General features: G+C 37.8%; 3 protein-coding genes and 1 long non-coding RNA gene across 6 annotated transcripts in view; 2 read left to right on the top strand and 2 right to left on the bottom strand.

Annotated features, from left to right (window-relative positions):
* The window catches only part of ranbp3b (RAN binding protein 3b), a 33846-nt gene extending 31534 nt beyond the window's left edge, over positions 1-2312 (top strand). For all 3 annotated transcript variants that reach the window (XM_082173066.1, XM_082173065.1, XM_082173064.1), the window contains one exon: positions 975-2312. In XM_082173066.1, the coding sequence (XP_082029192.1) occupies positions 975-1018 (44 nt within the window). In that variant the 3' untranslated portion in view covers positions 1019-2312. The remainder of the gene's footprint in view (positions 1-974) is intronic.
* Positions 2001-9898, bottom strand: capsla (calcyphosine-like a). The gene is made up of 5 exons (XM_082173275.1): positions 9799-9898; positions 9048-9192; positions 7896-8073; positions 7311-7520; positions 2001-3662 (listed from the first exon to the last, which is right to left on the bottom strand). Exons 2-5 carry the CDS (start codon positions 9122-9124, stop codon positions 3561-3563), a joined length of 567 nt encoding a protein of 188 aa, XP_082029401.1. The 5' UTR covers positions 9125-9192; positions 9799-9898; the 3' UTR covers positions 2001-3560.
* A 927-nt stretch (positions 9899-10825) lies between these two features.
* The window catches only part of LOC309501244, a 55956-nt gene continuing 45342 nt past the window's right edge, over positions 10826-21439 (top strand). The window contains exon 1 of the long non-coding RNA XR_014206809.1: positions 10826-10914. This is a non-coding gene — a long non-coding RNA (uncharacterized lncRNA). The remainder of the gene's footprint in view (positions 10915-21439) is intronic.
* The window catches only part of LOC309501178 (uncharacterized protein), a 37113-nt gene continuing 30406 nt past the window's right edge, over positions 14733-21439 (bottom strand). Inside the window, exon 4 of the mRNA XM_082173245.1 lies at positions 14733-19183. Coding sequence (XP_082029371.1) covers positions 18729-19183 — 455 coding nt within the window. The 3' untranslated portion in view covers positions 14733-18728. The remainder of the gene's footprint in view (positions 19184-21439) is intronic.

Genomic DNA, 21439 nt, shown 5'->3' with positions numbered 1-21439 from the left:
TGTATCTTATTATTTTGTAATGGACTTGAGCTAACATGAGCCAAAAATTACGTTATATTTGTGTTAGCTCTAATCGTTAACAAAGAGGAATAAATACTGTATTAAATATTAATATTAAAGTGCACCTATAATGATTTTTTTCATATTACCTTTCATGCAGTGTGTAATACAGTTGTTTGTGAATGTAAAAGGTTGCACATTTTTAAAGATTAAAGTGAATGACAAATAAAGTTATTGTCTCCTAAAAGAAAGAATCGATTAGACCAATCAATACAGACTGGGCCATCTGACCAATCAGAGCAGAGTAGACCAATCACAGCAGACTGGGTCATCTGACCAATCAGAGCAGAGTAGACCAATCACAACAGACTGGACCATCTGACCAATCAGAGCAGAGTAGACCAATCACAGCAGACTGGGCCATCTGACCAATCAGAGCAGAGTAGACCAATCACTACAGACTGGACCATCTGACCAATCAGAGCGGAGTAGACCAATCACTACAGACTGAGCCATCTGACCAATCAGAGCGGAGTAGACCAATCACTACAGACTGAGCCATCTGACCAATCAGAGTAGACCAATAACAACAGACTGGGCCATCTGACCAATCAGAGCGGAGTAGACCAATCACTACAGACTGAGCCATCTGACCAATCAGAGCGGAGTAGACCAATCACTACAGACTGGGCCATCTGACCAATCAGAGTAGAGCAGGCTCTCAGAAAGGAGGGGTTAAGAGAGACTGAATCCTTGATGAACCTATTAAGACAGGTCAAAGTGTTTTGGCCTTGGATGCATGTATTGAAGGAGACTCAAACAAAATGAGGAACTTCCATAACTGTAATAGGGCTGCTTTAATATCCTAAACATTGAGTCATTAAAAAACAGTGGTGAGGTAATGCAGTATTTCTTGATCAGCCCCTTGTTTTACTGTATATTTGTGAGTTGAACGTTGTCTTGTTCTCTTCCAGGTAACTGTGAGAACAGCGAGACCCCCGCGGGCGAGAGCACATAGCATCATGAAGCTCCGCTCCACCCACAGCCGCCCACCAGGTGTTTCAGTGCAGGCATCTCTGCGGACAGCCCCAGTCAGACCGCTCTGAGGACCCCTGGGACTCACCCAAACTTCTGTAGTTCATTTTCCCCTCCAACATTTATTGTAAATCTGGAGCTGTTTTTTTTTTTTTTTTTTTTTTTTTTTAATCGTTTCATTTGTTTTTAGTTGTTGGTTTTTTTTTCCTCTTGGACTGCAAATAAACAAATTAAAAAGACAACAAAAAAGAAAAAAAAAAGAAAAAAAATCGAGACTTTTCCATGTATGGCTTTGGACTTGGTCGCTCATCATATTGATGAGTGTGAGGGTGTTTCTCTCTCCGTTTAAGACACGGAATCGACAAGACTGCAGTTTCTACCGTGGGACCGTTTTTTACTCATTCGCTCTGTCTCTCTCTCTCTCTCTCTCTGTCTCTCTTTTTTCACTGGCTCTCGGCTTCAGACCATTTCTCATCATGCCCTCGCCGCATCATCACACTTATCGGCCAATCAGCTGGCCGGTAGCATCAGTCACCTGACCTATATCCCCTGTGTTCGGTGTAATTGTACCATTTTTTTTCCCAGGTTGCGACTGATTTCTGGCAGTTTCACCCAAGCATCTCCTGGATGTTCACTTTCTAGGACAAGCTGACACTTTTACTAGTCTGCTAAGATGGTAGTTAGATTTCTCATCGGTGTTAACCAATAAAGGACTTAACCAGCACACGGACTCGTGCTGTAGTGGATCTGTTTCTAGAGCTCGCTCGCCCCCCTGTACAAGAGAAAAATATCTTCACACCAACGTCTCTTGAAACATCTAATTGAGTTGTGTAGCTTCGTTTAGGGGCAGATAATGTTTAATATTTCTTTTTTTAGTTGATCTGATGAGAATTTAACATTTTTAAAGCAGCATCTCTGTATTTGTTTTTATTTTCCATATTCTGAGGGTTTGTATTGTTTTGGCCTTTTTTTTTTTTTTTTTAATATTGATTTACTATATTAACTTTTTATCCATTTTTCATGTCATTTGGAGATGATATTTCTTCGTGTGTTGGAAGTTTGAGTGCATTTAGACAGGAAAAAAAAGGACAAAAAAAAAACAAAAACTTGTACCCTTGAATGTTCTGTAAATTTCTATGCGTATATTATCACTTACTAGCACACCATGTCTCCAAACTCCTTTACAAAATAAATAGTAATATCAAAGTAAAAAAAAAAAAGAAAAAAAAGAGAAAAAAAGATGAAACATTTGAAATAAATTTTTGTCTTATGTCAAATCGTGAGCTTCACTTTCTCACAAGGAAGAATCATGTGATTTTTCTTTATGAAGTTATGGTGATTTATAGCAGTCTTTCAATTCATGGGTGAATATCATGAACACATCCAAAAGTTTAAAGAAAATATATTTTGCATAAAGGAAATATCGTTACAATGAAAACTTCTTATTGGTTAAAAAAAAGAAAAAGAAAAAAAAGTAAGCTTTATTTACTTTAGTGTGAAATATACTACCGTTCAAAAGTTTGGGGTGAGATTTTTTATTTTTTTTCGTCTTATACTTATCAAGGCTGCATTTATTTGATCAAAATATTAAAAACAATTGTAATGTTGTGACATTTGAATGTATTTAACAATGTAATTTATTCCTGTCATCATTACTCCAGTCTTCAGTGTCACATGATCCTTCAGAAATCATTCTAATATGATGATTTGCTGCTCAAGATCAACATTTCTGATTATCATCAATGTTAAAAACAGTTTGTGCTGCTTCATATTTCTGTGGAAACCGTAATACATATTTTTCAGGATTTTTTGATGAATAGAAAGTTGAAAAGAACAGCATTTTTTTTTTTAAATAGAATCTTTTGTAACATTATAAATGTCTTTACTGTCACTTTTGATCAATTTAATGCATCCTTACTGAATAAACAGTATTAATTTCTTGTTACAGACCCTAAACTTTTGAATGCTAGTGTATTAAGTTTGGTTAAAATTGCTGATTGTTAGTTGTTTGGCAAAAATCTGTGTAGTGAGAATCACTTTTGTTCTACTTCTGCATTAATAATCAGACTTTATTTCCTAAAATGAGTTGAGATTGACGTTGAGGTGTCATGTTGTGAATGTTCAGCAGATGGCGACACAAACTCATAAACATCTGCACAGAAACTATCGATGCACAAGTTTACAGCTGGTGCGATTTAACAACAGATTGAAAGGTGTTTGTCAGAGAAATCAATAAAGCTCTCCTGAAGCTGACGTCTTACAAGCCCAGATTTTGACTGGCTGTCACGCTGTTTACTTTCGTGTCCTGGGTCAAAGGTCAACCAGAATCAGATGGATCTGTGAGAGGGACTTTTTGTCTTCTGGGAAAACGAGCAATGTGTGAAACATTAAGGCAAAATGTAGCAGTCAAAAAAACTTTAATTAGACATGATTTCTACAAGTAAATAGTTTACAATCTGCACTATTTCAGTGTTATTTCTAATGACAAATGGAATGCATGTGAAATTAATGGCGAGCGATGATGACTACAGCTTCCACGCGTTCTTGATCATGGTGATGAAATACTCGTCGCTGTCAATAGAAGCACTGACCCCACTGTAGTAGTTCACAAACTCCTCCAGCGTCACCTATCACAGGAAGAAAAAAAAGGTGTGTTCATGCCATGTTGTAATTTAGACGTTCATTCACGTATAAACTTTAATCAACTCACATATCAGTTGTGATAAACGGAGGTTCAAGCATGTTCGCTTGACGTGCGAGAGCCAATGAGGATCATTCTCGTGTTACGCAGCACGTTTGAGCCTCAGCAAGAGCCAATGACGTTCATTCTCGTGTTACGCAGCACGTTTGAGCTTCAGCAAAAACCAATGAGGTTCATTCTCGTGTTACGCAGCACGTTTGAGCTTTTGCAAGAGCCAATGAGGTTCATTCTTGTGTTACGCAGCACGTTTGAGCTTCTGCAAGAGCCAATGAGGTTCATTCTTGTGTTACGCAGCACGTTTGAGCTTCAACAAGAGCCAATGAGGTTCATTCTCGTGTTACGCAGCACGTTTGAGCTTCTGCAAGAACCAATGAGGTTCATTCTCGTGTTACGCAGCACGTTTGAGCTTCTGCAAGAACCAAAAGGTTCATTCTCGTGTGACGCAGCACGTTTGAGCTTCAGCAAGAGCCAATGAGGTTCGTTCTCGTGTTACGCAGCATGTTTGAGCTTCAACAAGAGCCAATGAGGTTCATTCTCGTGTTACGCAGCACGTTTGAGCTTCAACAAGAACCAATGAGGTTCATTCTCGTGTTACGCAGCACGTTTGAGCTTCTGCAAGAGCCAATGAGGTTCGTTCTCGTGTTACGCAGCATGTTTGAGCTTCAGCAAGAGCCAATGAGGTTCATTCTCATGTTACGCAGCACGTTTGAGCTTTTGCAAGGGCCAATGACGTTCATTCTCGTGTTACGCAGCACGTTTGAGCTTCAGCAAAAACCAATGAGGTTCATTCTCGTGTTACGCAGCACGTTTGAGCTTTTGCAAGAGCCAATGAGGTTCATTCTTGTGTTACACAGCACGTTTGAGCTTCTGCAAGAGCCAATGAGGTTCATTCTCGTGTTACACAGCACGTTTGAGCTTCAGCAAGAGCCAATGAGGTTCATTCTCGTGTTACGCAGCACGTTTGAGCTTCTGCAAGAGCCAATGAGGTTCATTCTCGTGTTACGCATCACGTTTGAGCTTTTGCAAGAGCCAATGAGGTTCATTCTCGTGTTACGCAGCACGTTTGAGCTTCTGCAAGAACCAAAAGGTTCATTCTCGTGTGACGCAGCACGTTTGAGCTTCAGCAAGAGCCAATGAGGATCATTCTCGTGTTACGCAGCACGTTTGAGCTTCAGCAAGAGCCAATGAGGTTCGTTCTCGTGTTACGCAGCACGTTTGAGCCTCAGCAAGAGCCAATGAGGTTCGTTCTCGTGTTACGCAGCACGTTTGAGCTTTTGCAAGGGCCAATGACGTTCATTCTCGTGTTACGCAGCACGTTTGAGCTTCAGCAAAAACCAATGAGGTTCATTCTCGTGTTAAGCAGCACGTTTGAGCTTTTGCAAGAGCCAATGAGGTTCATTCTTGTGTTACGCAGCACGTTTGAGCTTCTGCAAGAGCCAATGAGGTTCGTTCTCGTGTTACGCAGCATGTTTGAGCTTCAGCAAGAGCCAATGAGGTTCGTTCTTGTGTTACGCAGCACGTTTGAGCTTCAGCAAGAGCCAATGAGAATCATTCTCGTGTTACGCATCACGTTTGAGCTTCAGCAAGAGCCAATGAGGTTCATTCTCGTGTTACGCAGCACGTTTGAGCTTTTGCAAGGGCCAATGACGTTCATTCTCGTGTTACGCAGCACGTTTGAGCTTCAGCAAAAACCAATGAGGTTCATTCTCGTGTTACGCAGCACGTTTGAGCTTTTGCAAGAGCCAATGAGGTTCATTCTTGTGTTACGCAGCACGTTTGAGCTTCTGCAAGAGCCAATGAGGTTCGTTCTCGTGTTACGCAGCACGTTTGAGCTTCAGCAAGAGCCAATGAGGATCATTCTCGTGTTACGCATCACGTTTGAGCTTCAGCAAGAGCCAATGAGGTTCATTCTCGTGTTACGCAGCACGTTTGAGCTTCAGCAAGAGCCAATGAGGATCATTCTCGTGTTACGCAGCACGTTTGAGCTTTTGCAAGGACCAATGAGGTTCATTCTCGTGTTACGCAGCACGTTTGAGCTTTTGCAAGAGCCAATGAGGTTCATTCTTGTGTTACGCAGCACGTTTGAGCTTCTGCAAGAACCAAAAGGTTCATTCTCGTGTGACGCAGCACGTTTGAGCTTTTGCAAGGGCCAATGACGTTCATTCTCGTGTTACGCAGCACGTTTGAGCTTTTGCAAGAGCCAATGAGGTTCATTCTTGTGTTACGCAGCACGTTTGAGCTTCAGCAAGAGCCAATGAGGATCATTCTCGTGTTACGCAGCACGTTTGAGCTTTTGCAAGGGCCAATGACGTTCATTCTCGTGTTACGCAGCACGTTTGAGCTTCAGCAAGAGCCAATGAGGATCATTCTCGTGTTACGCATCACGTTTGAGCTTCAGCAAGAGCCAATGAGGTTCATTCTCGTGTTACGCAGCACGTTTGAGCTTCAGCAAGAACCAATAAGGTTCAGTCTCGTGTTACGCAGCACGTTTGAGCTTCAGCAAGAACCAATAAGGTTCATTCTCGTGTTACGCAGCACGTTTGAGCCAATGAGGTTCATTCTCGTGTTACGCAGCACGTTTGAGCCAATGAGGTTCAGTCTCGTGTTACGCAGCACGTTTGAGCTTTTCCAAGAGCCAATGAGGATCATTCTCGTGTTACGCAGCACGTTTGAGCTTCAGCAAGAGCAAATGAGGTTCATTCTCGTGTTACGCAGCACGTTTGAGCATCAGCAAGAGGTTTGCATGTCAAGCAGGTTTGGTTGCTGATCAATATTTATATGGGAATAAAAGCCTAAATTAAATATTTTCATAATATAAAGCGATCGAGTCTCTTAATAATTTGTATATAAAAGAATATGAAGGAATTGTATTAATTTATAAAAGGTGTCATTTTTAGTTGAGTATAAAGGTCTTAAATTAATTTGTCTTTAGTAACCATTTTGTTTTTGTCATATATTAAATTTAAGCATAGATTTATAAGCAACGCTTATTTAAAAAAAGGGGTAGGTACAGTAAGTTAATTTCCCCCACATAAAAAAAAACATGCTTTGGGAAATCATAATTTAAAGTTGAAATCATGACTTTAGTTAATTATGAGATAAAAAAATTAAACATAAAATGTCATAAAATTCTATATTTAAAAGTCATAATTATGATTTTTTTTTTTTATATGACAGTCATAATTATGAGATGAAAAGTGTTAAATGATGACAAAAAAGCAGAAATTCAGATTTAAAAAGTCACAGTCGAAATTATGACATACTAAGTAATAATTATGAGATCAAAAGTCAACACAGAAAGAGACTTTATCTACGAATTTTTAATCTTCAGCAGTTTTGTCTTTAGTAATGGTTTTGTGTTGTATCTTTTTGCATAGATTAAATTTAGTAGTGGAAGTGATGCTTATGAAAAAAGCTTCAGCCTAGTACACCTTTTCGGTTAATATGTATAATTATTATGGTATTGCGTATGAGGACAAAAATGAACACTCATGATGATGATGATGATGATGATAGTAATATCTAATCTCCAGACACTTATTAGACTGTAAATGCAGGAATAATTTGAAGGAACCTTTCCATCCTTGTCGTACGGAGAGTCGAAACTGTCGAGGAACGAGTGGAAGACTTGTTCTTCTGTCCACTCTCCGCTCTTGTGTTTGGGGTGATGTTTGCTGTTGTAAACACCCTGCAGATCTTCTACAGTCACAACACCATCTCCCGTCTTATCAAGCTTCTGGAACGCCTGACCGATCACCTGCCTCCGTGCACTCGACATGGGCGGCTGAAGCAAAGACACGGATTCAAGTGGTTATTTATTTTCAACTATGTGAGTGTTGGTATATTTCACTGTGGATTTGGTAAATCAGTTGAAATTTCGGTGCATGCTTTGCTAAAATACTTTAACTGTAAGATATGGACCCGACACTAAAGCCACAACATGCAAGTTACCTTGTTCATTCTGATGCCTGATCTGTTATCAGTGATTTCTGATAATGATTCATGTACAGTCAGAGGTTCGTCTTAAAATCATTTATTGCTGTTTATGCATCAGTAAATCAAGCCAGTGACTAAACGGTCAACTTTACATTGTCTACACTGCACAATGAATCTCTTATTTACATTTCTGCATCCTGGAAGCGTTTCTGTAGTTTCTTACCCTTAGTTTCTCCAGAAACTCGTCAAAGTTGAGGCTGCCGCTTCCATCCTTGTCCATCATGGCAAAGATCTGCTGTGCTTTGTCCTTCCCCACGGACACGCCGTAGTTCTCCAATCCCTTCTGAAACTCCTGGAAGTCCAGAGATTTACTGCCATCATCGTCCATAATCCGGAACGTCCTGGAAACAATATTTACGTTCGTAGTTTAAATGTTGGACTTAGACATATTTTAATCCTCAACCTTTGTAAAAGCTGAATGAAATAGACAAAATTATCATTTGAAATATTGATTTATCACCTGACAAACATCATTGTATCATCTTATAAGGTGAATTTTATGAAGTACATGTCCAAGTCATATAACTCCGAAATCCATCAAATAACATTACATTAAAAAAATTTGATAATGTGACTTTGAGTCATAATTATGGTCGAAATGATGATATACCAAGTCATAATTATGCAATGAAAAGTTGAAAATGTGACTTTAAATTATGACTAAAAAGTTAAAATTATGAATTAAAACGTCATAATTGACATAAAATTTGAGATTATAACTTAAAAAGTAGAAATTAATCACAAAGAATAATGAGAATTACAACAACAAAAAATTCAAAAATAAAGCATCTGGGTGCATTATGGGAGAGCAGGGTGAGTTGAGCCCATTTTTACTAGCAATGTCTTTAAAAATGAGCACATGACAGTATGTGTCCAACTAAAATATGACATATATATCATATCTTATATCATATTTTAATTATGTCCACGTAGGTTTTATTAATTTTTATTTCAGTTTTAATTTTAGTACATCAAGTTAAACTAAATGAAAATACACACACACACACACACACACACACACACACACACACACACACACACACACACACACACACACACACACACACACAATAATATAATATACATAAAATGTTTTTTTTATGGTTTTCATTTCAGGTAACTAAATAACCCTGGGTCCCTATCACTGGTTTAGTCTTTCTGGAGTAACCTGATGTTAATTATATCTATATTAATAATTAATCAACAACAACTTTCCCATTACCAGACCTGAATCTTAACCACCTCAATTTTTTCTCTCTCTTTGGAATCATACAATCATTTACCATTTTTAAAGAGATTTGAATATTTCCCTTACCTTCCGAGACCCTTGATTCCTGCTGAGCCCCTGCTGAGGCACTGCTGGCGGAGCTCGTTCACTGCATCTGTGGCCATTACTCTCTGTGTCCAAGTTCTTCTCAGGTGTATCTACAGTCTGTGCTCTCTTAAAGCTTCAGGTTGGTCTGTGAAATTAAAATATTACAAATATAAAAATTTTTATATAAAATAATAAAATTGTTATACAAATCACAGTTTGATATGAGCTTTTATTGCATTATACACTGAATGCATTTAAGATATTTACACCAAAGGCTTTTTGAAGTGAACTGGGGTCAGGTGGTCCTCAAGACGTCACGTGGGATTACAAGGAAGTGTTTTTATGTAGGCCCAGCGATTAATGTTGGCTTGGAAACATAAACTCAGAGAATGTAACCATGGCAAATGTAAACATAAACTGCCATATAATAAGCTGTGCTAACGATTATCAACAAACGTTATATATATATATATATATTTAGTCTTTCTGTAGACATTTTATAATGAGAAAAAAAAATCTTAATCCCAAAATAACGCACTGCTATATCATCATCATATTTATCAGTATACATTGTGAGGAAATATTAGATGATTAAACAAGTTAAAACAAACAAACAAAAAAGAACAAAATATGAAGCTTATCTTTTATTTAACCTCGTGCTTAAGGTCATTTCTACCTTTGTGTAGAAATAAAAAATGGTTTAACATGAATATTAAGTTAAATTCAAAGAAATATAAAGGAAATATTATACCTGTATCTTGCGAGGGTCTCTGGAGGTGTGTGTGCACTGTGCAGTCTCTCAGATGTCTCTCAGGTGCACTTGCTCGTTTCTCCGCCCCTCCAAACTCAACTCTCCTTTTGATTGGCTGCACCGCGTGTCAATCATCATCTTCCGCGTTCATCATCTGTGTTAGCTAATTTATTTTTTGATTTATTTAATTAACCTTTTAAACCTATCAATAGCTGAGTTTTACCTTGTTAACCATAGCTTCTGCTTAAATACCAGAGTTAGGCAACTTCAATATTATTTCTGCCGTTTTTTATATTATAAAACAATATCAATCACCTTCAAAGTGTAATAAATGTTCAGAATATTTCGGTTTTTTTATTTTATTTTATTTTTTTAGTAACAGTAACTTTATAACTGTTTTAGCGGAAACTACGGGTACCAAGATAATTGTGTACAAGGCGGGAATACTCGATCACGTGACGCTGAAAATCGCCTGAACCTACGATTAAATGTTTCTCTCAAAATCTCCAAAATATGGTCTACTGGTTTAAATCAGACATTTGCTGATGAATTCATTCGTATTTACCACGGTAAACTGCAACACTTAAGTAGCCTACAGGTAAAGAGAATTGTCTAAACAAACCCTATTTCATGTATGGACTAGTTTGTAGACTGAGGTAGTTTGTTGTTTTAGCCAGTGTATAGAAACCTGTCAAAACCAGTAAAAGGGGAATCTCATTCAAACAAGTCCAGATTACCTTTCACCAACAAATCATTACTGTCACAAATTCTCCCTGATAATTTTCATTTGGTTCACATTAGTCGTTTTTGATTGTGTTATTTTGAAATATGACCCATTAATGTTTTTGACAGGTTTCATTAGACACCCAATGTGTTCATATGGTAAACAGCTGGAAGTGGTGGTGTTTTCTATTCACATGCCTCTATTTACAGTTTTATTTACTTGAGAAGCAGTTGAAATGCTATTAAGTGTTTTCATCTGTTGTGGAAGTGGAATGAAACAGACTTGTTTACTGTTTTTTAACATAGACCAGCATTAGAGGTTCATTGGATTCATAGCCAGAAGGACAGCCACAGAATGAAGTGACCCAATCTGACAAATCACCCTTCAATGGGGTAAGTGTTTACAGCCAATAGCAACAGTGTTTGTATTTGTGGTCATGTTCAGACAGTGATTATCAAGCTGCTCTGTTGATGTTTTCTCTGCACCAGTGGCAGTATTAACATAAAGTGACATGACATCTGATGCACAGAAGCCAATGGCACATGCCGCTAATCTTAGTAACACATCCGTTGGCATGTGCCACTGACATAGTCGAGAAACACTGATGCTGCGTCTCAATTCGCCTACTTCTAGTACACCCTAAATGTATGTTCATACTTTTGAGTGTGTAGCAGACGAGTAGACAAGCTTTGGGACACACTATCACGTCATACGGTTGTCGCAGTAAACTGGCCTGTCAATCATCTTGTCACAGTTAAAATCCTCCACATTTAATTTAATTTAATTTCCTACCGTATCAGAGAGAAATGCAGAAGCACGTCATTCACGGGTCTTTTATGCGGAGACTCTCCTCATATTAATGCATAATGATGCATTTAAAAGTTAATGGCCGAACAGATCTTTATATGTGGAACAGTCCACATTGTTATTGCAGATGAAATATAACACGGATAACATTAAATAAAATGTTTTGTATCAGGTTAAACTTTGATTAGTCACTCAAACCTTTATGTAGGTCGCGCATATCCGCCATGTTTTGTAGTTTTTTTTAACACTTTTTACTCTTTATAATGAGCGCGGATCCACACCTCAAGAATCCACCGGAAATAGTAGACCATCCGTGGACTTCTGGCATACTCTTTTCAACGTACTTTGCTTTGGGACACACTTATTCTAATCTCACATACTGTTTAGGTTGGATAGTATGGACACTGAGACATGTTGTGACACCTCCAGTAGTGGCTGACAGATGAGTTGAGCATCTGGCGTAATTGTGACACAAAATCCTAAATAAATAGCCTAATTTAGCGATATTTTAAATGTCAATAAAACGCATGTCTGTATTTGAGTGGCATGTGCCACTGAATGTTTTGTAATACCAGCTCTACTGTATGTTGTTTATCACGTAAAGTCGCAAACATTCGCCCATTCTCGGAAAGACACCAAATAAATATATCATGGGTCACTATGAATAACGCATTAACAGTCGCATCCGTTTCTGAAAACCTTTATTTTTGCATGATGCTGCACAGAATCACACCGGTAGTGTAACACTGACCAGCTCAAGATTCTCATCTGTGACTTTAATACTTTAATATAATCCTTCCAACATTTCAATTCCTGAACGTCTGTTCCCACCATTGTTCTGTTTCACTCAAGTTCGTTCAGGTTGCATGGAGATTGTGTGTGAACAGCCTTTTTCAAGTTCACCCATGAATTCTCAGTTGGATTCAGTTCTGGTGCTGTATTACAAAAACATCTTAACTGTTTAGTATGGGAGTTTCTGTTAGGATCTTATTTAGAACTTTTAACTTTACTTTACTTAACTTAAAGGGATACTTCACCGATTAGCATTCAGCTTTGTATCAGTAGAAACCCGGTAGTGTTTTCGAGTGACCGTGCTTCCCTCCCTCATGTCCCCCTGAGACGAGAGATTTCTGTATTGTGTGTCTGGGAAAAAAACCTCAGATGATGCAAAAATCGTCATTTATCGTCATCAGAGGCTCTTTTGTCCAGAGGCGAGAGACTACAGCCAGTAGGAGGAGCTCGTTCCGCATGTTCAACCCGCCCATAGCGGGATCTCACGATAAAACGCCGTCTTTTCAGTTTCGAGTCGACTAGTAGCCTAGTTGTATCATTTCTCCCGACACTGCCCTCTGTAACCGGTAGGCGTGGCTTGGGAGTGACCTCGTAAGGCAGCGAAAGAAAGTGCATTCTGGGAGTTGTAGTCTTTCATCCACATGAGCCAAAAATAAATTTTCTGGCTTTTCTCAGTCTAGAAGGCACCACCTTCTAAAATAATTACACATTTCTACTACATAAATGACCCAATTTAAATACACATTAATCTTTACAGTGGTTAAATATCACTTTAAGACCTAATGCCCGGTACACATTGTACGATTTTGGGCTGTCCCAGACGAAAGATGACCAATCGTGGCGATTTCTCTGGTCGTGTCTCCTAAACGCCATTGCTATGTCGCACAGTGAGAGAGGCTCAAAGACGGCTATTGCCACGGACTTGTGACCAAACACAGCCTGTGATCATTTACTGACAGTGTCAGAATTCATCATGATCATCTCACAGTGTATGTTTGCTGCCACGACCTACAGATACTGACGAGCCAATAAAAATAAAATAAAAATGCAATATGAAATTGCGTATTGATCAATGTTACATGGCGCTAAAACCATAGACTGTAAAAAAATATGGACGTAGTGTCCGTGACGTTACACGGAGGTTTCTGGAGACCGTTTTTGAAGCCTAAAGTGGGCGTGGCCGACCGTCGCCATCTTGGCAGCGCGTCACTCCCGAATTTATCTATTTTTACAGTCAGACAATGAGCTGAGGTAACGTGACGGCTAACAGACAGCAGACAAACGCCTAATGATGACTAATGACCACAGCAGCGGGAATCCACCTGTCACTCAAAAGTGGACACACCCTTAATTATGCAGAACTTTAAGGCTTAATATAATGTAAACGGATGAGTTATAAAAATATTCACCCCCCTCACAGTCGTCATGAAGGGCAGAATTAGCTGTATAGACCGAAGCCACTTTTTGCTCCAGGCTGTAAACGTTTTTTTCTGCTGTAAAGTTGGGTGTCTTAACATGGGGGAGATGCAGATTTGACTCACTTCTGCAGCCGGTCTCTAGTGGCCAGTCGATGAATTGCCGTTGAATTCACTTCCGTGTTGGTTTCAAGAGAGAGACAGGGAGGTTGCCGCTTGGCTAAAACTTAAAACTACTCACCTCAAGCTCCATTTACAAAATTGGTGTGCTAATTTGGCTTCTTTTTCCCAGCAATAACCATGTCCATATTCTCCTATTTCACACTCTCTCTCCTATTTCACTCCTATTTCACTCTCTCTAAGTGCAATTCATCTTGCTCTATTTGTTTACCACTACCTCATGCTGACGATGTTTTACTCTTCTATACTAACTTGCGTCATAGCCGATGATTCGATAGGTGTCATCGTCGTACAGTAACATACCCAAGTTTATTAGATCCATGTCGTACAGTGAGATTTGTAATGATCTTATAATGATTGAAGGTTTCATCAACCTTCTGATTCCAGGACATTGGTTTCTTGGTGGCCTCCATTGAATTTACAGCTTCTTGCATTTCTTAATTATTGATATAACTAACTATACTTCAAGGGCTATTCAGAGGCGAGCCTTGAAAATCTTCTGGTATCCGTTTTCCTTCTTTATGCTTTTTAATTAGTTGCTTGTACTGACTCACCCAGAAAGCTGGAACTTCCAGATTGAGGTGTTATTAGACTAGACTACACAAGTGATCTCAATTTAACTATTTATGTCACCTCAAAACCCAATTGGCTACACCAGTGATGATATAGGTGTTTCATATTAAAGGTGGTGAATGCTTATGAAATGGATTTTACATTCTGTTTATTTTAGGGCACTTTGTAGAATCTGTTTTCGCTTTGATTTTAATGAGTCATCTACTTATTTCTGTTATTGGTTTAATTCTTATTGTTTTTTTACCGTCCTTACGTCACCCCAATAGCTTAAACATCAAAGCTTCGTAAACAAGATCTCTCTCCCACCAGAATTGAATTCTTCTGTTTGTGCCCTGAAGTTGCGGCATTGTAAATATTCTGTCTACACATGTTGCATGAGCATAAACAGGAAAGTGAGTTTAGAAATTCAAGACAAATAAGCAACTTTGTTGTTGTAAGCTGGGTATGTTTTATTCAGCCGACTTTTAGAAATTCCATTTGGCACAAGTGTACAATAATAAATAAGTTTCTGTCTCCCTCCTGAAGTATCTAAATATAAATGTAAAGCATTTTGCAATAAATACGGTTTATCCACAATACAGATGCACTGCATCGACATTTCTGCTGTTGGTGTGAAAAATCCCAACACTCCCAAATGCTGATCATGATTAGTTGACATGGGAAATGTAACCACACACACACACACACACACACGCACACACATTTGCATTCCTGTAATACTGCCGCAGTACTTTCGACTCATTTTTACACACAAATACAGACACTGAAGTACTCCACTCCAATATAAATGGACAGAAGTAGAGTCACTGAACCCCTTGTCCAATTTGCATTATCTTTTTTTTTTTTTTTTTTAGAGGAGGACAAAAACTTTGGATCTATTTCCGTACATGCTGGGTGACATTACATAGTTACATTTGTTTTGTCTGTGCATATTTTTTATTTGCATAGACAACACTTGACACTGCCTGGTCGAAGCAAGCGATCGCGTTCTGTATCCAATTAGCAAGCTAAGACACAGTTTAATCGCTTACTGGGGTTCCATTGGCAAGGTGCCATAAATTTCAATAAAACAAATTAATGACACATTTTTCTCGTCTACCGTTGATATTTCCACAGGGCAGGGTGTACTTATTGTTTAAAAATTGATTCATTCCTTGCGCAATGATTGACGGTGTGTGTCAAGATTCTAAAAATTTCACTATCATTCAGAAGATTTGTAAATTAAAATACATTAATGAGCAAAAAATGTTCCACCTGAATTGAAATAGAATTGATCCATGTACAATGACTGCATGCTCCATTAGCTGTTACCTTGTTTTTAACAGTAATTCCATTAGCTTTGAAGGAAAGACGTGTTTAGGACTTGACGGATCCCGGCGTGACTCCAAATCTCATTTGTAGTTTTGTCCTTAATTACTTCAGAGTTATTCAATTAGACCAGTCTTTTTCGGTGATAAAGAACAACAAGGATAAAGAAGTCGTCTGAAGAAATATCAAGAAATGTGTTTGAGGGATCGTGCCTCATTTGACTCAGACCAAATTCAAGATTGTTCAGCGCGCTTTTGTATATATAAACCAGATTTGTCATTTGGTGTTTTTGACTGAGGTTGAAGCTTGGAATACGGTGTAATATATACAGGGATTTAACTGGAATGTAGCTTTAAGAAGACTGGCTGCACTTTTACAATATGTTTCTGAAAGGACAAGGCTAAACTTAACGCTTAATCCTGTATGTCTGAACAGCTTAGACCTGTCAACTCTCCACCATCAGTTCTTTTCAGCAGTTCATCTTCACACATGCAATTATCAGTTAACTGTTATGACAGATTTCGTACTCCGTGATTAGTCCAGTACCTAGAATAACATAAAGAACGTTTTCCTAATGAAAGGGTGAAACATGTATACTCTTAAAAATATTAAGATTCAAAGGGTTTTTCAACCTGATGTCCGTTTTAGGTAACTTGGGTAGCTCTTTAGAAAAACATATATGGGTGAATCTCATTAAAAATGTGTCCAGGTCACATTTCACCCAAAAATCAAAGGTAAATATGAATTTTTATAAAGAGAATGATGCTTATATTTAGAGAGAAAAAAATTGCAGAACAATTTGCCAGCAAATTCTCATAATTACCGTAAAATTACTGATTATTACTGACTGATTTTCATTATTCTTGTTACTGCAATATTATATTTTTTTATTTAAATCTGCATAAATTAAAGGTGGTACAAATCATGCACAATGTATAAATAGTTGAAATATTATAATTTTTTTGCCTTACTGTAATGCGAATCAGTGCAATGAAAAAAGTCTAATTTGTTTTAAAAAGACATCACTTCATATATATTTTTTTAATGTCTTTCATTTGATTGAGTTTCAATGTTTCAGACATGTTCTTGACTGGTTTTGTGAAATTTAACATTACGCACTGGTGCTTTATAAGCCAGAAACCAATACAATGATCTGAAGAATTTTATTTTATCTCCAAAGAACCATTTAGCCACTGAAGAAGTACAGCAGAAAATGGTTCTTAAAGGGACAGTTCACCTAAAAATGTCAATTCTGTCATTAATTTGTCGTTCCAAACCTGTAAGACTTTCGTTAATCTTCGAAACACAAATGAAGATATTTTTTATGAAATCTGAGGATTTCTGTCCCTCCATTGACAGCTACGCAACTACCACTTTGACGCTTTAAAAAGTTCATAAAGAGATCGTAAAACTAATCCATATGAATTGAGCGGTTTAGTCCAAATTTCCTGAAGAGACTTGATCGCTTTATATGATGAACACATTGAATTTAGGCTGTTATTTACATATAAACATTGATCAGCGAACATAAACTAAAGCTCAAACGTGCTGCGTAACACGAGAATGAACCTCATTGGTTCTCGCACGTCAAGCGAACATGCTTGAGCTTGTTGTTTCCGTTGATGAATGTTTATATGTGAATAAAAGCCTAAATTCAATCTGTTCATCATATACAGCGATCGAGTCTCATCAGAAAATTTGGACTAAACCGCTCAATTCATTAGTTTTACGATCTCTTTATGAACTTTTTGAAAGTGTTAAAGTGGTAGTTGCGTAGCTGTCAATGGAGGAACAGAAATCTCTCAGATTTCATCAAAAATATCATCATTTGTGTTCTGAAGACGAACGAAAGTCTTACGGGTTTGGAACGACGTGAAGGGTGAGTAATTTTAATTTCATTTTTGGGTGAACTGTCCCTTTAAGAGGACAGATCCCTGTTTAATGTAAAGTGCTACAAAAGAATCATTGAAGAACCTTTTTTTTTTTAAGAGTTAAATGTTCCATCTGTATAAATAAAGCTTACAATTACTTCAAGGATAACACATATATACGTTTGCTGTTGAAAAGGGTCTAAATCTGGCATACTTTCCAAAAGACAATGTGTCTCGAGTTGATCATTGTCTAGAAGAATGTAAACATGAAACATGTTCATGAGAAAAAAATTACTTTTACGGTATTTGAGGGGCGACACCTTTGGGAAAGCATTTGAAGCTGTACTTTTCCCTACTGTTTTTTTTTTTTTTGTAAATGGGTGGCCTATTCCCTATTTTAAATCTAAATATTTGGGTATAAATTTGTCTCAAAGACGAGGGAAAAGCGGGATATGATCAGACATGCTTTGGCAAGGCTTTACGCTCAAATTTGAGGGCTTGATGTATAGTGTGCATATATACGTTTCAAATGACAATGTTGTTTTAGGTAATATCAATCCTTGAAAACGTTTGGTAGAGATTGGTATTTTTCCACATGTATACCTCTGATTCATATTTCTGACTAATGTAATTCCAGGAAGTGGGTGCGGTAGAACAAGATTCATTGCATGTACATTTCTTCTAAGAAAACAAACAAAACAAAAAAAAAGTAATGAAGAAAGAAATGAGGTAGTTTTCACAGCTGTGTTGCACTTCATACTTCAGTATTCAGATTCGTAACAAAAGCGAGCAGCGTACAGTTGTCGCTGTAGCCCTCTACCATTTATTTATATATATATCTTCGGATAAATACTATTATATCTGTACTTGTTCTTCTGCAGAAGTTTCCAGTGGAAGGCAAAATGAGTCTCCCGCCAGCTTTCGGTCCCATTGATTAAACCAACGATCCGCCTTTGGTTAAAGTCCAGTGCCCTGCACTAATCATAAGTGCCAGTATCCACTGAAAAAAGGCAGAAACAAAACTTATTCCCGTGACAAACTTTCCACAGTTGGCTTTAGACAATTCAGGCCTTGTCTTTTGTGTTTTGTGCATCACTTTTCTGTAGCTTTCACTCTTTCCATGGTGGCGTACCGGAGCATCTTTTTGTTTTTGTCGCCCGCTTTCCAAAGCTCCTTTACCATTGAATTCTGAAACATTTTCTGGTTTTTCTATGGTGATGTTTGGACACGCTCCCTGAAGTTTCCACAGTTCCCTGAATGTCATACGCAACCGCACGCTCTCGCAGACACGTTCTGGATTGTGTAGAATCTGTCCTTGTTGTCAAAGAAAGACATTTTCTTCTCGAACTTCGTAGGCCGACAACAAGGAGTGTAGCGCGCCTTGTCTTTTTTCCCGTTTTCCCGTCCACGCCGGCCTTTCTCACTGGAGCCGTTGTTTAACTGCATGTGCTCCATTACAAAGTCATAGTTGCGTCTCTCATGGATGCACTTCCCACTGCAGTATCTGAAGCGCACGGTCTCGTCGCTTTCGTACCCGAGCCCGAGCTCGCTCACCGTGAGCTCGACCTCATGTAGAGAGCACGGCTTTGGGCCTTTCCGTGCTCGTTTGGTTCTCCGTCCCGTCTCGGTTCTCATCCTCCTTTCCTTTCGGTCCACCAGAGTCGCGATCACCTTCTTCAACTCGCCCTCGGTGAAGCTTTGGAAGAGGTACGAGACTAGAGGAGGAAAAACAACCAGAGGGAGAATGTTAATGTGTGCTCCTCCATAATTCAAGAGACTTAATTGAGTTCTTAGGCCAGAAACATACTTGACATCAATGTATGCTTTTCCCAGATTTTTGCTAATGAGCCATTAAACATGCTTACCACCGTGCGTTTGTGATTCTGTGGCGGAAACAAACCTCAGTTCTCGAGGGGCGATTGAGTTACCTTTGAATGTCTGTGTCATTAAACCAGAGCTAGGATAATTTACCATCAGTTCCCTCTGGAGTGTATTATGGTTTTTTTTTTTTGAATAGCAGTTTTGGATTTATGAGTAAAGTAATGTTCATTACTTTCACGTTTTTTGTTCTACAACATAAATTATACACTATTAGGTTTCAAATGTGAATTTTGAAGCCACTCTTTGTCTGTTTTTTTGCTAACAAGTAAAAAAAAAGAAAAAGAAAAAAAAAGAGGTTCAATGGGGTTCTTGACTCTAATATAAGAGAGAAAGGTTCTATATAAGAATAAATGTCTTAATGTGATGTTGAATGGGTTATTTCAAATTATTTCTGATTATAAAGTATGTTATTGAGCTGCTTAATTCATAAAATGTCATTAATTAATTAAAACTAAATTAATTCAAGCTAAATCCATGAAATGATGGGAATCCCTAAAAGGTTCTATTTATGAAGTGATTGACGGAACCCTTTAATGTTCTATTTAGAATGTTTTCTTTTAAGAGTTTTTAACTGTTTTAACTACAACAGTAAATGGATATGTAGCAAGTTTTATTTAGTTTTCAAAAATACAGCAAATAAAAAAATTACAGAGTGTTGTTGTGAAACAAAAAGTGAAAGTCTCTTCTTGTTAGCCTCAGAATGTATTTTACTCAAATGAAAACACAGGAAAGTCTTGAGGGAACTCATTAAAGTGTCAATTCTCCTCTGGGTTTTGCCCACAAACTCAACAGCTCTATATTGGGTAGCTATAAACATGCTAACAATAACTATCAATTGTTTCACCTGCACGAAAAAGCTCACTGTAGAAGTGTGTGCTAATTCCCTCTATAGTGAATCTTGTGGCAACTTGTGCTTTCATAAAGTGTGTTTGAGACCTTAGTAATGTTTGCATTAAGTATCAACTTTGTCTTAGATGTTTTTACTAAAATTCCTTAGAGGTAAAAGTAGACACAGTTGTTGAAATGCTGTAAGAATATAGACCTTTTTGAGGACGGAGAGCATATTTAATTTGACACAAATGAAAACAAGGCTGAAGCCTGTTGGGTTTAAACATGTTGTTCATTCAATAGGTTGCAATAGGATCATTAGTAGGTCAGCGTGAAAGTGTGTTTTGAATCAGTTCTGCATTGTTGTTGAAAACTGTATATTAGATTTTACATTTTTTATGGCAAACTCAAACATTATAGCTGGCTTATATAGAAGCAGTTAAAAATGACTGGAAAAAGCATCATTAAGAATGTGTTAAACTACAAACCAAAACGTAATGTTTTGCATCATATATCATTGTTTTCAAGGAAAAGTGTATTTTGAATTTATGGTTTTCTGGCCAGAAACAAAATCCTTATTGTTGAGCCCTATATATGACACTGTATACCTTTTGGACTTTCTTTTTATTTTCATCTGTGTCTAATTACATTTTTATGGTCTCTAGAACTATAAAATGAATGTAAATAGGCAGAAAGTTTGGCCTTTAAAGTTAAGAATTTGAAATGTTCAATATGACTCTAAAGGAGACGTGTGAGATTATACTCAAGTCTTGTTTTCAGGAGATGCATTGGTTGGTTTGAGGTACAGTCGGTAGAGGTCCATTTTTATTTTATTTTTTACAGATCAGGCTCGGGTCGGACTCGGGCTCATTTAGCTTCTCTCCTTTCATCGTGCCCATAATATACGTGCAGAGCGCATATGAAATATTGTTATATTGATAATATTATAAATATGCAACGCAATATGCGATTACGCGAGTGCAATGCATTAGGTGACAGTTGACCATGCAGAGCATCAGGGAGAAGTTGGAGCGTGGGGAGTTACTAAAAGTTCCCAATGCTTCAGGAAAAGCTGCATTTTGAAAGAGTTTTGATTTGATTACCACAACAAACAATGAGCCTGAAGCCTTCAACACTGGATGCTATTCTTTTTCTTCACAACACTCGCGAATAAACAGTGAATGATGACCAACATACATGTAGCCTACTCAGTTCAACGGATTTTTTGTATTTATTATATTTTTATTATTAAAATACCTTTC

This window comes from Leuciscus leuciscus (assembly GCF_965113295.1).
Source record: "Leuciscus leuciscus genome assembly, chromosome: 6".
Classification (NCBI taxonomy): Eukaryota; Metazoa; Chordata; class Actinopteri; order Cypriniformes; family Leuciscidae; genus Leuciscus; species Leuciscus leuciscus.
Note: the sequence above shows the minus strand (reverse complement) of the source record. Positions and strands in the feature narration are given on the sequence as shown.

Coding starts and splice junctions, on each gene's coding strand:
- capsla (XM_082173275.1), bottom strand. CDS start 9,124: ATGGCCACAGATGCAGTGAACGAGCTCCGCCAGCAGTGCCTCAGCAGG. Junction 7,521..7,895: donor AGTTTCTGGAGAAACTAAGG/GTAAGAAACTAC, acceptor TCTTTGCTTCAG/CCGCCCATGTCGAGTGCACG. Junction 3,663..7,310: donor CGTACGACAAGGATGGAAAG/GTTCCTTCAAAT, acceptor TTCCTGTGATAG/GTGACGCTGGAGGAGTTTGT.